Source organism: Lynx rufus, unplaced genomic scaffold (genome assembly GCF_022079265.1).
Source record: "Lynx rufus isolate CCGP_SWC_20201006 ecotype Redwood Valley unplaced genomic scaffold, mLynRuf1.p SCAF_15, whole genome shotgun sequence".
Taxonomy (NCBI): Eukaryota; Metazoa; Chordata; class Mammalia; order Carnivora; family Felidae; genus Lynx; species Lynx rufus.
This window is the reverse complement of record NW_025814829.1, coordinates 52,915,815-52,931,425: the sequence shown is the minus strand read 5'-3', so window position 1 is coordinate 52,931,425 and position 15,611 is coordinate 52,915,815. Positions and strand designations below refer to the sequence as shown.

Here is a 15,611-nt window from a genome sequence, read left to right as displayed (position 1 = left end):
TTCCTGACATCGAGCACACATTTAGTCTGCTTCCCCTTTAGCAGTTGGGGATGCTCAAGGAATGTAAAGTTCTGCTTAAGATAAGATCAGAAAAATAAAATTAGAAAAACAAAATTATCACACGTTATGATCTGCTCTGCTCATACAGCCAGTCTACGTGAAGGACTGTCCTGTAGTGTTTTGTGAATAGGTCTTAACCCTAATCTGCTGAGATTCTGAATGATAGGTGCCACATTTAATCTGTTTCTTTTAATAATAAATAAAATGGTAATCATCCCTTACTCTTCGCTCAGCTGCTATTACTTCATCACCTGTCACCTCGTCTTCTATTCATATGGCCCTCCAGCTGCTTCCAGCCTCTGTCCTCATCACGTCCACTTTCAGTGGCTTTCCGTTGCCTGCAATATAGAAAACTCCAGCTCCTCTGCCTGGCCTGCAGGGCGCTCTCTGTCATGGCCGTGGCCAGAATTTGTGCAGACTACAGCAGACCTACTGGGAGCGTCTCTGGGTACACTTCATGCCTCTGTTGCTTTATTCACTGTGTGCCTTCTACCTGAAATGCCCTCCTGTCACTGACACCATCATGTCGGCCACCTCATCTCAATATTCATCTTAAGTTGCTTCTTGTTGAAACTTTTCCTGGCCCCGTACCTTTCATAGTCCCAAGCAGGACTGAACATTTCCTCCCTGTGCCCTTTATACATCTGTTATGCTGTCTGTATAACACTTTATCGTGTATGTGTATGTGTATGTGTATATTTCCCTGTGTAAGAAGTAAGCACGTCTGAGGACAGCATAAGAATACATACATGCATATGTGAATAAGAGTTGGGCAAACAAGACACCTTTTTATCTAAATTCTAGCTAAGTTTTTATTCATATTTCCTTAGATGATCTGGCTTGTTGTTTTCTTCCTCCGATTTCCTAAACTTGAAATAAATGAAAAGCTATGAATTACAGTTAACCCTTGAACAACACAGTTTTGAACTGTGCAGATCCACTTATATGCAGATGTTTTTATAAATAACAGTGTAAATTTTTGACTTTCATTCTCTTAACATTCCTTACGATTTCCTTAACATTTCTTCTCTCTAGTTTAGGTATACAATATATAATACATACAACATAAAATATATGTTGCTCTATTATTTCTGTTATCAGTAAGGCTTCTGATCAACTGTAGGCTATTAGTAAAGTTTTTGGAGAGTCAAAAGCTTTATGCAGATTTTTACCTCCATGGGAGTGGGGGTCAGTGTCCCTAAGCCCCACATTGTTCAAACATCAACTGTATTGTTTCAGAGGTCCCACAACCTTCCCACATATTTGATGACTTCCTAGAAAGGCTCACAGAATTTAGGTTCATTTGTAATTATGACAAGAGAAAAGACACATCAGAGTCTGGACAAATCCAAGCATAAGCTTCCAACATTTTCCCAATCCCAGCATGGGCCATTAGAATGTTCTCCCTTCAGTAATCAAGTGTATTAATGCTTGTGTAGTGTTTCTGTCCAGAGAAACCTGCGTGAGATTCAGAAACCATTTTTATTGGGGGGTGGTCATGTGGTCACCCTCCACACCAACCACAACTACCTAAATTCCAGACCCAAGAGGAAAGGACGTGTTCACTTTATTTATTACAGACCATCCAGGCAAGCCTATCAGCCTTCAAACCATCAGGCTTCAGTGTCCCAGGCAGGCAGAACACTGCAGGCAGCGTTGGACAAGTCAAGTTCCCAGATATCAGCCAAGAGCCAGCCTTGGAAGCAGACTCTTCTGAAGTCAGCAGTGTCAGGCCTGCTGTCCCTTAGCTTTACTAATACGGTTTGAGGCAAAGAACCCAATTCCTCTCCCCCCGCTCTCCCCCCCACAACAGCTCACATAAGCAAATTGTGTCCATGTTTTGTTTTGTTTTGTTTTGTTTTGTTTTTTTTCCTGCCCCCAGAGTGGTCAAGGTTGTATTTACCACAAAGAAAATGTGCACATGAGCATCTGTCGTATTCACTTTCCACGCCGTATAGCCTGGGATTGAGCTGGTGACTCTGGGGGCCGGCTGGGCTGCCCTTTCCACAATGGCTTTGGCTTGGGGCTTCTGGGAGGAAACACCGTGAGCAATCCGAGAACAGCGAGATCTCCTGCACCACAGGAGCACTTCCAGCTCCTTGATGTGGTGGACGAGGAACCTCCAGAAGCTTCTGGGCAGCGTGTGCTTTGTTTTCTTGTTGCCCCAAGTGCCCTGATACTCTACAGTGGTGTCACAAAATTTGGGAAATACTACATTGTGTATACATCTTTTTAGATTCACGAAACTAACATCATAAAGCCTCTTCAAAGACTTAACAACAAAGAAACCTGTTTAGTTTTGCTTAATCCATTATTTTGCCCATTTCACAAACACTTTTTGTGGAACACCTACAAAAATCCCACAATTTGGACAATGCTCTTCCAGTTTACATTCTAAATTGTATCAAGTTCATTAGATTCCTAGACTAGACGACTCTTTCATACCTGCACAGTAAAGAATTTCTTCCAATAGTTTAACTTAAAATTCACCTGCTATATAATCTGACCGTGTCCTCACGTTCTATCCTTAGTACAGTATCCTTTTATATTAACCTCCTTTGACTAACTGAATTACTCCTCATGTCATTTAATTCCAGGTTAAATAAATTAATCCTCTCCTAATCTGGATTAAACCATTTTTTCTACCCTAAAATTTCTTTGTTCCCCCACACACCATTTTAATGACACCAGTAATATCAATTGTATCACTCTAGCTATCTGTGATAGTGTTTTGTAAAAGGATAAACCGTATTGAAAATAATAGGCAAAGTGATTCACATTTTGTATTTTTAGTTTCTGTTTAATTTCTCCTTATATTTTAGCCTAGTCCTCTAACTACCAAATGTGTCAACTTGTTTATTTTTTTTAATAGGGCTTACAGACTATTTCTGATTTTTTTTGTAAGTTTATATATTTATTTTGAGAGAGAGAGCACAAGTGGGGGAGGAGCGAAAGAGAGAGAGAGAAAATCCCAAGCAAGCTCCACACTGCCAGCACAGAGCCCTACATGGGACTCGAACCCACGAATTATGAGATCACGACCTGAGCCAAAGTTGGAAGCTTAACTGACTGAGCCACCCAGGTGCCCCTATTTCAGATTTTTATAACTTCCTAATTTAAACTTGGAGTTACCTTAAGAATTTTACTGACCATTTAGAAATAGTTTTCTAGAATATGCAGTATTAAAAATAAAATACAGGGGCGCCTGGGTGGCTCAGTCAGTTAAATGTCTGACTTTAGCTCAGGTCATGATCTTGTGGTTCGTGGGTTTCAAGCCCTGCATCAGGCTCTGCACTGTTAGCACTGAGCATGCTCAGATCCTGTCTCCCTCTGTCTCTGCCCCTCCCCTGCTCTCTCTCTCTCTCTCTCTCTCTCTCTCTCTCTCAAAAATAAGCATTAAAATAAATAAATAAGACTCTTGGGGAAGAGGAGGGAATCAAAATATAAAGTCAGGAATCTAGGTTTTTATTTTCTTAGGTCAGTTATGTGTTAGATTCATTGTAGATTTTTTTTTTTTTTCAACGTTTATTTATTTTTGTGACAGAGAGAGACAGAGCATGAACGGGGGAGGGGCAGAGAGAGAGGGAGACACAGAATCGGAAACAGGCTCCAGGCTCTGAGCCATCAGCCCAGAGCCCGACGCGGGGCTCGAACTCACGGAGCGCGAGATCGTGACCTGGCTGAAGTCGGACGCTTAACCGACTGCGCCACCCAGGCGCCCCATGTAGATTTTTTTTCTAGTAAATGCTGTCTCCCAAATAAATGGCTGATACCTTGAGGTGTTTTTGTTTTTATAATGAATCAGTTTTGTGTTTATTTTATCCATTCAATAAACGTGTATGAACCAAACTCTGTGGTAGATGCTGGTAATCTAAGGATAATGAAAATTACAGCCTCCATTAGCTCTTGGTTCAGTGGGATACACAGACACATACAAATAATTATAAAATAGTAATTGTGGCAATAGAGTTTTGCATAGGCACTGGCATTATTAAGGGCTTTTAACCTAATCTAAGGAGGGGAGAATTGTATTTTTTTTAATTCTTGGTTTGTGACACACTGTCATTGTCGACTTATGCTTAGTTCCTTTTCTTTATTTCATTTATTTAATGGTAAGTGAATCTCAATAAACCCAGCACCCAAGCCAAGAACTGAGAGACCACCAGTAACTTAGATCTATGCATACACCTCCCAATCCTGTGCCCCTGCCCACCTTACCAGTGGCAGCCACTCTCCTGAATGTTGTGTTGATCATGCCTTACTTTCGGAACAAAAAATTATCCTGAACATAACTGCCAAAATAATATATCACTTAAATTGTTTTACCCACTTTTAAACTTTATAAAAAAGGACATCATACTAGATGTGAGACCAGGACTTGCTATTTTTTTCAGTCAACATTATATTAAGATTCACCCATGTTGTAATGTGTAGCTGATGCTCAGTCTGTTTTCTGCTATCTAAGAATCCATAATTTATCCCTTTTCCTGGTAACTGGCAGTTGTTTACAGTTTTGCTATTAACGACAGTGTTGGTTTGAACATTCTGAAATATGTCTCCTTGGGTTTTTCTGGGGTACATACCTAGGAATGGAATCTTTGATTTTATAAGTTAGATTGTCTTCCAACGTGGGAGTATAAGTTAATGCGGTCACTAAGTAATCACACTGATCCACATCTTCTTTAAAACTTGGTTTTGTTAGGGTGCCTGGCTGGCTCAGTCTGTAGAGCGTGCAACTCTTGATCTCGGGGTTGTGAGTTCAAGCCTCACATTGGGTGTAGAAATTACTTGAAAATAAAATCTTTAAATAAATAGGGGCCCCTGGGTGGCTCAGTCGGTTGAGCATCCAACTTTTGATTTGGGCTCAGGTCATGATCCCAGGATCGTGGGATTGAGCCCCATGCCAGGCTCTGCACCGAGCATGGAGCCTACTTAAGATTCTCTCCCTCTCTCCCCCACTCTCTGTCTCCCGCTCTCTTCCTCTACCCTTCTGCCCCACTCTCTCTCACTTGCTCTCTAAAATAAAATAATAATAAATAAACTTGGTTTTGTCACTTTTTTTGAATTTGCTACTGTTACCAAAATTTGGTATACAGTGCTATCTCATGGTCTTGATTTTCATTTCTGTATTTACAGAATGAGATTATGCATCTCTCGTTTGTTTTTTGGCCATACCTGGTTTTCTACTGGGGTTGTTTTATTCTTTTTTTAATGTTCATTTATTTATTTTGAGAGAGTGGGTGGGGGGAGGACATAGGGGAGAGAGACCAAGAGAGAGAGAGAGAGAGGGACCAAGACAGAGAGAGACAGAGAGAGAGAGAGAGACTGAGACCCAAGCAGGCTCCATGCTCAGCCAGAGCCTGACGCAGGGCTCGATCTCACAATGTGAGATCGTGACCTGAGCCAAAATCAACAGTTGAACACTTAACCTACTGAGCCAACCGGGTGTCCCTCTACTGGTTTGTTTTAATTGAGTTGTTTTTCTTTTCCGTGTTGTCTTAGCTTTTATTACTTATTAAGGAATTCTTTATATATTTTTGATACTAATTTGCTATCATTTATAAGTGTGTAAATATTTTTTCTGGTTTGTGATTTTTTATTTTTTACTTTAAGCTGACTTGAGAAACCATTCTTAATTTTAATAAAGTTGAATTGTATCATTTCTTTATGCATATAACTTCCTTTTGTTTAAGAAATCCTTACCCTGGATTCAAAAAAATTGAAAATTTTCTTTTAAAGTTTTCTTTCGACAATTTAAGGTGTTAATCCATCTGGAACTGATTATTTATGATGTATATGTGTGCCCATTTAGTTAACCCTATTTTCCCTGTTCATTTGTTAAATGTTGAATTTCCCCAGGGAGCTGCTATCCTACCTATGTCATATTATAGAATTCCAGATAAACACAGGTCTGTATCTGGGCTTTCTGTTTTGTTCCATTGGTCAATTTGTTTGCCCCTCCATCAATACCACGCTCTTTAATTACTCTAGTTTTTTAATCTTAATGTCTTCCAAGTCTCTTCAAGTCTCTTCTCTTTATTTTTCTTTAGAAGGGACTTGGCTATTCTTTGTCTTTTGGTCTGTTTTATGATCAACATATTAAGTTCTACTTATGAGTCATCAGAATATGATAATAGTTGTAATAAACCTGGAAGTAAATTTGGAGAATTAATTATCCTCTCAATATTAAGTTATCTCTACATTTATTTAGGCTGTTTAAAAAATGTCTTTCAGTAACAGGTTATTATTATCTTTTTATGTTTACTTAGAGAGAAAGAGAGAACATGAGCATGAATGGCGGAGGGACAGAGAGAGAGGGAGATAGAGAACCAGGGCTTGAAGCTATGAACCATGAGATCATGACCTGAGCCAAAATCATGAGTCGGACACTTAACTGAGTGAGCCACCCAGGTGCCCCCAGGTTATAACAGGTTATAATTTCCTATGAACAAGTTTTGCGTATTGTTTTTTAGCTTATTTATAGATACTTTCATTTTTGTTACCATTGTAAATGAATTTTTTTTTAAGCTTATGCCTCCCTTTTTTTTTTTAAACTCATACTCTGTTGATAGTTTGTTGCTGGTGTTTAGTTGATTTATATAATGATCTTATATCTACCCAAGTGTTTTTCTGTTATATTTATTAGTTAGCATATAAATTCCTTTAAGCTTTTTTATGTAGACAGTCATATCGTTGCAAAAAGGAGTTTTCTTTCCTCCTTTTCATTCTTATTGCTTACTGGGTATTGGTTAATGAGGATAGTAAGAATCACACCTTGCTCCTGATTTTGAAAAAAGTGCCTACATGAGTTTATTTGTACTGGTGTTTCAGGGGTTTTGTAGATACCTCCTATGAGGTTAGGGGGCTTCCCTACCTAGGCTGTCCTAGTTTACTAACAGTTTTTATCATGAACGAGTATTGATTTAATCAGTCACCTAACTCTTCATCTATTGAGTTCTATTTTTTCTCCTTTAGCCAGCTAATACACTTACAAATGTTCTAATATTAAACAGCCTTTAACATGTGTCTTATGACCCAGAATGTAGTGTATATTGATGTATGTTCAACTTGAGAAGAATGTGTATTCTGCTGTTGTTGCATGAAGTAGTCAGTAGTTGTCCATTATATCCAGGTGATCAGTGGTGGTGTTGAGTGCAACTGTGGCTTTACTGTCTGCCTCCTGGATCTGCCCCTTTCTGAGACAAGGGTGTTGAAGTCTCCCGACTATAGTAGTGGATTCGTTTATTTCTCCTTGCATTTGTCAGTTTTTTCCTCATGTGTTTTGACCCTCTCTAGGTAAGCACATACACATTGAAGATTGTTCGTGGAGAATTGACTCCCTTGATGTTATTTAATGCCCTTCTTTATCCCTGATAACTTGGCTTACTTTGAAGTCTGCTCTGTCCAAAAGAAATATAGTTAATCTTGCTTTCTTTTGTTTAGTATTTAACATGGGATATTTTTCTCCATACATTTATTTACTTTTAATCTCTTTATTTTTTTAATTATTTATTTTTAAATGGATTTCTTTATTTATTTTTAAGTGGATTTCTTGTAGACAACAGATAGCTGGGTCATATTTTTTGATCCATTCTGATAATCTGTTTTTTAATTGGTGTAATTTAGAACATTGACATTCAAGGTGACTATTGATATAATTGGATTAATGTCTACCATATTCATTATAGTTTTCTATTTGTTCTTTGTTCCTATTTTTTGTCTTTTCCTTTTTTTCTGCCTTTTGTGGTTTGAATTCAGCATGTTATATGATTCCATTTTCTCTCCTTAACATATCAGCTACAATTCTTTTTTAAGTCTTTTTTAGTGGTTGCCGTAGAGATTGCTGTGTACATTTGCAACTAATCCAATCCACTCTCAAATCATACTACACCACTTCACAGGTAGCGTGAGTATTATATGATAACAAAATCCTGATTCCTTCTTGTGTCCCTTGTATCATTGCTGCCTTTCATTTCACTTTAATATAAGCATACATAAGCATATATACACATAAGATATATTACATCAACATACATAATGGAATACATTATTGCTATTATTATTTTGAAGAAACTTATCTATTAGATAAACTAAGAGTAAGAAAAATGAAAGTTTAGGGGCACTTGGGTGGTTCAGTTGGTTAAGCGTCTGACCTCGGCTCAGGTCATGATATCATGGTTTGTGAGTTTGAGCCCCACATCAGGCTCTGTACTAACAGCTCAGAGCCTGGAGCCTCCTTTGGATTCTGTGTCTCCCTCTCTTGCCCACTTACAATCTGTCTCTGTCTGAAAAGTAAATAAACATTTAAAAAAAATTTTTAATTAAAAAAATGAAGTTCTTATTTTTAATCTTCACTTATTCCTTCTTTGATGTTCTTTGTTTATATAGATCCATATGTCTGATTTATATATTTTTTCTTCTCTATAACAATTTTGCAAGGCAGGTCTACTGGCAACAAATTACTTTGCTTTTATTTAAGAAAGTCTTTATTTCTCATTCACGAGAAGGATCATTTTGCAGGGCATAGAATTCTAGGTTGGTGATTTTTTTTTTTTTTTCTGTCAGTGCTTTAAATATTTTACTTTGTTCCCTTATTGCTTCATAGTTTCTGAGGAGAAATTGGATGTGATTCTTATTTTTTTTCCTCTCTAGGTAAGATGTTTGTTTCCCTCTGGCTTCCTCCAGGATTTTTTTTAATCTTTGATTTTCTGTATTTTAAAAATGATATGCATAGGTATAAGATTTTGGTTTTGGTTTGCTTTGGGTTTTTTTGATTTTGTTTTTTTCTGTTTGCTTTTTTTGTGTTTGTTTTGTTTTGTTTTGGTGTTTATCCTGCTTGGTGTTCTCTAGGCTTCCTGGATCTGTGATTTGGTGTCTGACATTAATTTGTAGAAATTCTCAGTCATTATTGTTTCAAATATTTCTCTTCTTTTTTTTTTTCTCCACCTTCTTGTATTCCCATTATGCTTATGTCATACCTATTTAGTTATCCCACAGTCCTTGAATATTTGGTTTGTTTGGGTTTTTGTCCAGTCTTTGTTTTCTTTGCTTTTTGGTTTTCAAGGATTCTATTGATATATCCTCTAGGTCAAGGATTTTTCTCAGTCATGTCCAGTCTGTTAACAAACCTATCAGAAGCATCCTTCATTTCTGTTACAGTGCTTTGTTTTATCTCCGGCATTTCTTTTTACTTCTTTCTTAGGATTTCCAGCGTTCTGCTTACATTGGCCATCTGTTCTCACATGTTGTGTACCTAATCCATTAGAGCCCTTCATTAATTATAGTCAAATTAATCATAATTGTTTTAAATTCCTGGCCTGATAATTCCAACATCCCTGTCATGTCCGGTTCTGATGCTTTCTCTGTCTCTTCAAATGTGTATAGCGTTCTGTGTAAAAGGAACTGCTGTAAACCTTTAGCAATGTGGTTGTAAGGCGTGGGGGAGAGGAAGCATTCTTAATCTTATGATTCGTTCTCAGTCTTTTAGTGAACATACATCTCTGGACTTTACAAGTGTTCATTAGGTTATTTTTTTCTTTCCCTTTAGGTGGGCTAGGATGACCAGGGTCATCCTGTAGAGAGCTGTAGTTGGCTATTTCCCTCCCCTAGGTTAGTTGGGCTCTGATAGTACCCCAGCACATTGGACTCTGGTTAACTAGTTTCCAACTAAGAGCAGACCTTATAAGAAGAAGAGAATGCTCTGGCATATTTCAGAATACTTCCTCTTACCCTCTCCCTGCCAGAAACTCAAGGGGATTTTTCTCCAGTATTTAGTGTGGCAATCTGGTCTGGCTCCTGGAGGTAAATCTGAAAATATTGGGGGTGGGGGGCACCCTATGACTGGGTTCCCCTGGCGTTTTTAACTCTTAGAGCTGTCCACACTGAGCCTCCAGCAGTCCCTCAATCACAGTTCAGGTGTTCTTTCCTTCAAGTCTCTTCTTTGCTAAGCTATGACTCCCTGTTGTCTGTTTTTCTCTCCAGTGTTAGGGACAGCAGTTTGTCCTGTGTCCTCCCCTTTCTTACAGATCCAAGAGGAGTTGTTGATTTTTCAGTCTGTTCAGCTTTTTACTTGTGAGTTTGGAGTAAGGACTTTCAAGATCCTTACATACAGAACTGAGTTAAACAATCTTTGTATTCCTGGGATAAACCTAACTTGATCATGATGTATTATCTTTCTGATACATTGTTGGATTTGATTTGCTGATATTTTGCGAAGGATTTTTGTATCTATATTTGGAATGAAATTTTTTTCTTATATTTTCCTCATCCTATTTTTGGTAAAAAGTTACACTAAACATAAGTAGAAAAATGTTTCCTATTTTTCCTTTCCCTGGTAGAGTTTGTATAAGGTTGGAATGATCTTTTCTTTAAAAGTTTAGTAGATTATACCTATAACACCAGCTGGACCTAGTTTTTTTCTTTTGGAGATGGTTTTTAAGTATTATTTTACTTCTTTAATAGCTGTAGACTATTTGCATGATCTCTTTCTTCTTTAGTCAGTTTTAAGAGGTTTTTAAAAAATGTGTCAATTCATCTAAGGTTGGAAATTTGTTATTATAGTATTTATTGTCTATTTCATTTCTACTGTCTTGAGTTATAATGACCTTTTCATTCATAACATTATTTATTTAAACCCCCTTAATTTTTTCTTCATCATCATGGCGGAACTCTATATTGTTATTCTTTTTGTTTTTTATTTCTCCTTTTTCTCTCTTTATCATTTCCTTTCTTCTATTTTCTTTGAGATTATTTTATAGTTTTTTTTCTTTTTTTTCTAAATTAAGTTGTAAAAATTTAGCTTTTTTTCATTAACATCTGACTTGTGATCAGAGAATGTAGTTGGTGTTAGATGCATTCTTTGAAATTTGTAGAAACTGCCTTTGTGGCCTTGTACATGTCAAATTCGTAAATCTTTCATGGGCCCTTGAAGAGAATATTACTCTAATTTTTAATGTGGAATTTCATATGTGACCATTAGATCAAGACTGTTCATTGTGTTAAAATTTATATCTTTGCTGTTGGTGTGTTTTTGTCAGCTTGACTTACAAAGTAGCGAGAGAGGTGTGTTAAAGTCTTCACTGTATTGGAAGATTTGTCTCATTCTCCTTGCAGTTATGTCATTTTCTTTTAAAATGCATTTTTGAGGCTACTGAGTGCATATATGTTAAATTGTTACATCTTCCTGGTAAATTGAACTTCTTATGTATTAGTAATCGTCTCTATTCTTAATGCTTTTTATCCTCATCTAATGCTTAATGCTTTTTATCCTCATCTGTTTTGTCTGATATTAATGTAGCTAAGCCACCTTTCATTTGATTAGTATTTGTGTAAGACCCTTTCACTTGAAGCTTTTCCTTGTCCTCATACTTGAGGTGTATCCTAGACATTCTCTTTCTTCTCCATTGGTGAATTTAGTCATTTAAATCTACTATCATTATGGCTATATTTAAACTTTCCAACGTCTTCTAATTATCCTGTTTTATTTATTTATTTTTTTACTTTCTTGCCTTTTTGGGAATTAAGTTTTTTATCCTTTTTTTTTGGTTTTGCCTTTTTCTTTATTTTTTTTCCCATTGGGTTGGGATTTATACTCATTATTTTATTGTTCACTTCTGAAATTGTATATGCTTATTTAACTTTATAATGCCTTTTATGACTTTTAAACTGTGCTCCAAAACTAGCCTAAGCTCTTATAAAAGAATAACTGATATTCCCCCAAACAACTTTGCAAATGGTAGGCTTTTAATAAATACTTGTTTGCTGATTGGTGTTCTTCATATGTATGTGTCATTTTGATTTTCATTTGATCAAATTTGCAAAGTAATAAAGTATGAATTATTTTCAATGACCAATATTTTTTCAGTGTTTCCTGTGAAATATCCTCTAGGAAAGTTGTTTCAGTGTATTCATTCTAAGATCATTTCTTTAGAAATGTCAGCTGAGTTGGACATTACCTGATTGTATATGTAGATATGGCGCCCACAGTTACTTTTTATTCTCTAATTTGAAATTTCTGCACTTGAAGCTTTTTCTCTTAGATAGTTTTCCTGTGGTGACATGGTGGCAGGTGCCCTAATTTTAGATCAGAACTATATAATACAAACCATATAACTTGACATCCAGATTTTGAAATCAGGATGGTCAGATCAAACAAACACTAAGCAGTAAATTAGACCATATTCTAGAGCTAACTTTTAAATGAAATGAACATTTTTGACCTGGTACTGTCTTCACTAGTTCTTTATTATTACTACTTCATTAATCATTTAGCTTTATAATTTTGCCCACACATTTTGTTTTAAGTAATTTGAGCTTCTATCTAAATTCATAATTTGTCATATCATTTATTTTTCATTTATAGCTCTGAGGCCCTTGGTTTGTCGGCAAGGTCATTGCTGTTTCCTCTGCTACCTGATATTCTGCTTTGTTAGCAAAAGAGTTTTTTTCTTTATTGGTTTTTTTGCTAATCATATATTTTTAACTGATTCAGAGTGACTTTTCTTCCAATTCAGGAAAAAAGAAAGATCCAACATATTAATTGTGGGGTTTTTTTGAGAGCGTTTGAACTCTCAACCCTTCTTATTATCAGCTCCCAATCAGAAAATCGTAATAAGCTAAATATGTCATCTTTTTGCCTGGAAGTTTCTAATTATATCTGATTCTAAAATGTATGTGTATCCCTGTGCCCCCTTTTATTAGATATACAAAGCATAGGATAAAGTTTTTAAAGCACTTCTAAATAAGCCTGTATAACTTATGGTATATCCTTTTATGAAAAAGAAAATACCTTTTTATTATAAAAGTGGGAGTACAAAATTGTTACATAATTGTTTTAAAAACGTGTTACAATTTGGTGTCCGTTTTCTAGACCCTTTCTATGCATATATAGAATTTTTTCTCTAAGAATTATTCATTAACCTATGTTACAGTTTTGGCAGTATAATACCAACATTATTCATGTGGTTATTTTATGGATCTTCCTTATCTTTTTTAATGGTGGTGTAAGTATTCCAATGTATGGATGTAACATTATTTAATCTATCCTTTCCACATAAAATTTAGATTATTTCCAATCTTTCTCAAAGTAGTACAGCAAAAACTTATATTACACATATATATGTATATATGTATATATGTTTGTATATTTGCTTAAGTTTTGTACAGTATACATTCTTTAAAAGTAAAATTGCATCAAAGCAAATTCATTTAAAATTTTAATAGATACTATTTAATTTGTAGTGAACAGGAACTCAGTATATTGCTGGTGGGAGTATAAGTTGGTGTAACCACTTTGGAAAATTGTTTGAAAGTTTCTATTAAAGGTGAACATATGCACATGCTCCGGTCCGGCCCTTTTACGCCTAGATATATACCCAGCAGAAATAGGTACATATGTTTGCCGAGGACATGAGCCGACACTGATGGTAGCACTAACTCAGTAATCAAAAACTGTGAACAACCCAGTGTCCGCCAACAGTTGAATGAATACATAAGTTATAATATATTTATACAAAGTAGTAGTCGACAGCAAAGGGGATGAGTTACTACAGCTAAGTAAAACAACATGGATGAGTCTTACAAACATAATGTTGAGCTAAAGAAACTAGACACAAGAATATATCTCCTCTGATTCCATTTAATTAGTGTTCACAAACGTGCAGAGGTAATTCATACTGTTCGAAGTCAGAATAGTGGTTTCCTTTAAGGGCAGAGGGATGGTGGGAATGAAGCACTAGGAGAAATCTGGAACTCTGGTTATGCTCTGTTGCTCCATTCTGGTGCTGGTTACATGGGCTTGTTTCATTTGTGAAAATGCATTGTGCTACACACTTAGGATTTTATGCCTTCCCATGTATGTGTTCTTCAATGAAAAATTTGCAGTGAAGGAGTTCACTCTGTTTTTGCTATATAGAACCACTTCCAGACCCCTGCCAGTAGCGTTTGTTTTCTGTACTGGCAGTCTGATAGACATTAAAATCTTTTTGATCTGGTAGATGTACAAAGAAGTCAGTTTTTTTAATGTTTCTTGTTTATTTTTGAGAGAGAAAGAGAGAGAGACAATGTGAGCAGGGGAGGGGCAGAGAGAGGGGGAGACACAGAATCCGAAGCAGGCTCCAGGCTCTGAGCTGTCAGCACAGAGCCTGATGTGGGGCTTGAACCCACAAACTGGGAGATTATGACCTCAGCTGAAGTTGGACACCCAACCAACTGAGCCATCCAGGCGCCCCTCAATTTATTTTTATTTTTATCTTATTATAAGTGAGTCTCAGTATCCTTTTGTACATTTGCTGACTATTCATTTCTTCTGTAGTTTCCCTACTCCTGTCCTTTGCCTATTTTTCTGTTGCAGTGTTCATTTTTCTTACTGATTTGTAGAACTTTTTGGTCTATTATATGTCAAAATATAATGATTTTGAGAGAGATGGGGAGACAGAGAGCAAGCTGGGGAGGGGCAGAGAGAGAGGGAGACAGAGAATCTGAAGCAGGCTCTAGGCTCTGAGCTGGTCAGCATAGAGCCTGATGCAGGGCTCGAACCCACGGACTGCGAGATCATGGCCTGAGCTGAAGTCAGACGCTTAACCGACTAAGCCACCCAGGTGCTCCAAAAGACAGTGTTTTGAATAACAAAACTAACAAACTTATTAAGTATATCATATGTTAGGAAAAGTTTCTTCTAATAGTTAAATTAGCCTTAAAGAGAACCCATTATTCTTCAGTCTCCAGCTCTGTAACCAACTCAGTTCTGAGGAGAGGAGAGTCTGCCTCATTAGCTCCAAATCTATAATATGGACTCCGTATAGAATAGAATCCATCTGAAAGTCCTTGTTTTATTGTATATATATTACTGTTCTCTTTTTCTTGACTAGTCTGTTCTTTGCTGGGAACATCGTGAACAAACACTCAAAACAAGTTTACCCACTATTATATGTTACCCTTTGTTTCTCCTCGTTTCTCTTTATGCCTTTACATTTCCTAATATGGAGAAGAAAAATGATACTGAATAGGATTTGTTATATTTGTAGTAAATTGCCTATTAATTTTGTCTATATTATGTTTTTATAAAATAGCCCTTTAAAAACCAGTGTGCCGCATGCGATTTCCTTTACTCTCAACCAGTACCAAATTTCTAAGTGATCTTTTCACTAAAATATTTTTAGTAACTCAACTAGTCTGATGTAGTCTCACTGTTGTGTTTGCCTTTTTATGCTTTGGTTGGGGATGCCTTATTGAGATAATGTTTAGTTTAAATGTTTTCTAGACTTTACCGTATTTTAATGTTCCTCGTTTTTACTCTGTAGTGGCCTGTGGATTTTTTTTTTCATTTATTTTTGTTTTTTCTTTTAATATGTAATTCGTAGACGCTCTGCTGTTGCCCGCATTCAGGAGTTCTTCAGGCGGAGAAAAGAAAGGAAAGAAATGGAAGAATTGGATACTTTGAACATTAGAAGGCCACTAGTAAAGATGGTTTATAAGGGCCATCGCAACTCCAGGACAATGGTACCAAATGCTCATGGCACTCTTTGGAGAAATTGCAGATTCATAACATGAAT

General features: G+C 36.4%; 1 protein-coding gene across 2 annotated transcripts in view; it reads left to right on the top strand.

The window, feature by feature from the left end:
* DCAF6 (DDB1 and CUL4 associated factor 6) overlaps positions 1 to 15,611 on the top strand; it is a 134,436-nt gene that overhangs the window by 106,471 nt on the left and 12,354 nt on the right. For both annotated transcript variants that reach the window (XM_047077057.1, XM_047077056.1), the window contains one exon: positions 15,420 to 15,558. In XM_047077057.1, coding sequence (XP_046933013.1) covers positions 15,420 to 15,558 — 139 coding nt within the window. The remainder of the gene's footprint in view (positions 1 to 15,419; positions 15,559 to 15,611) is intronic.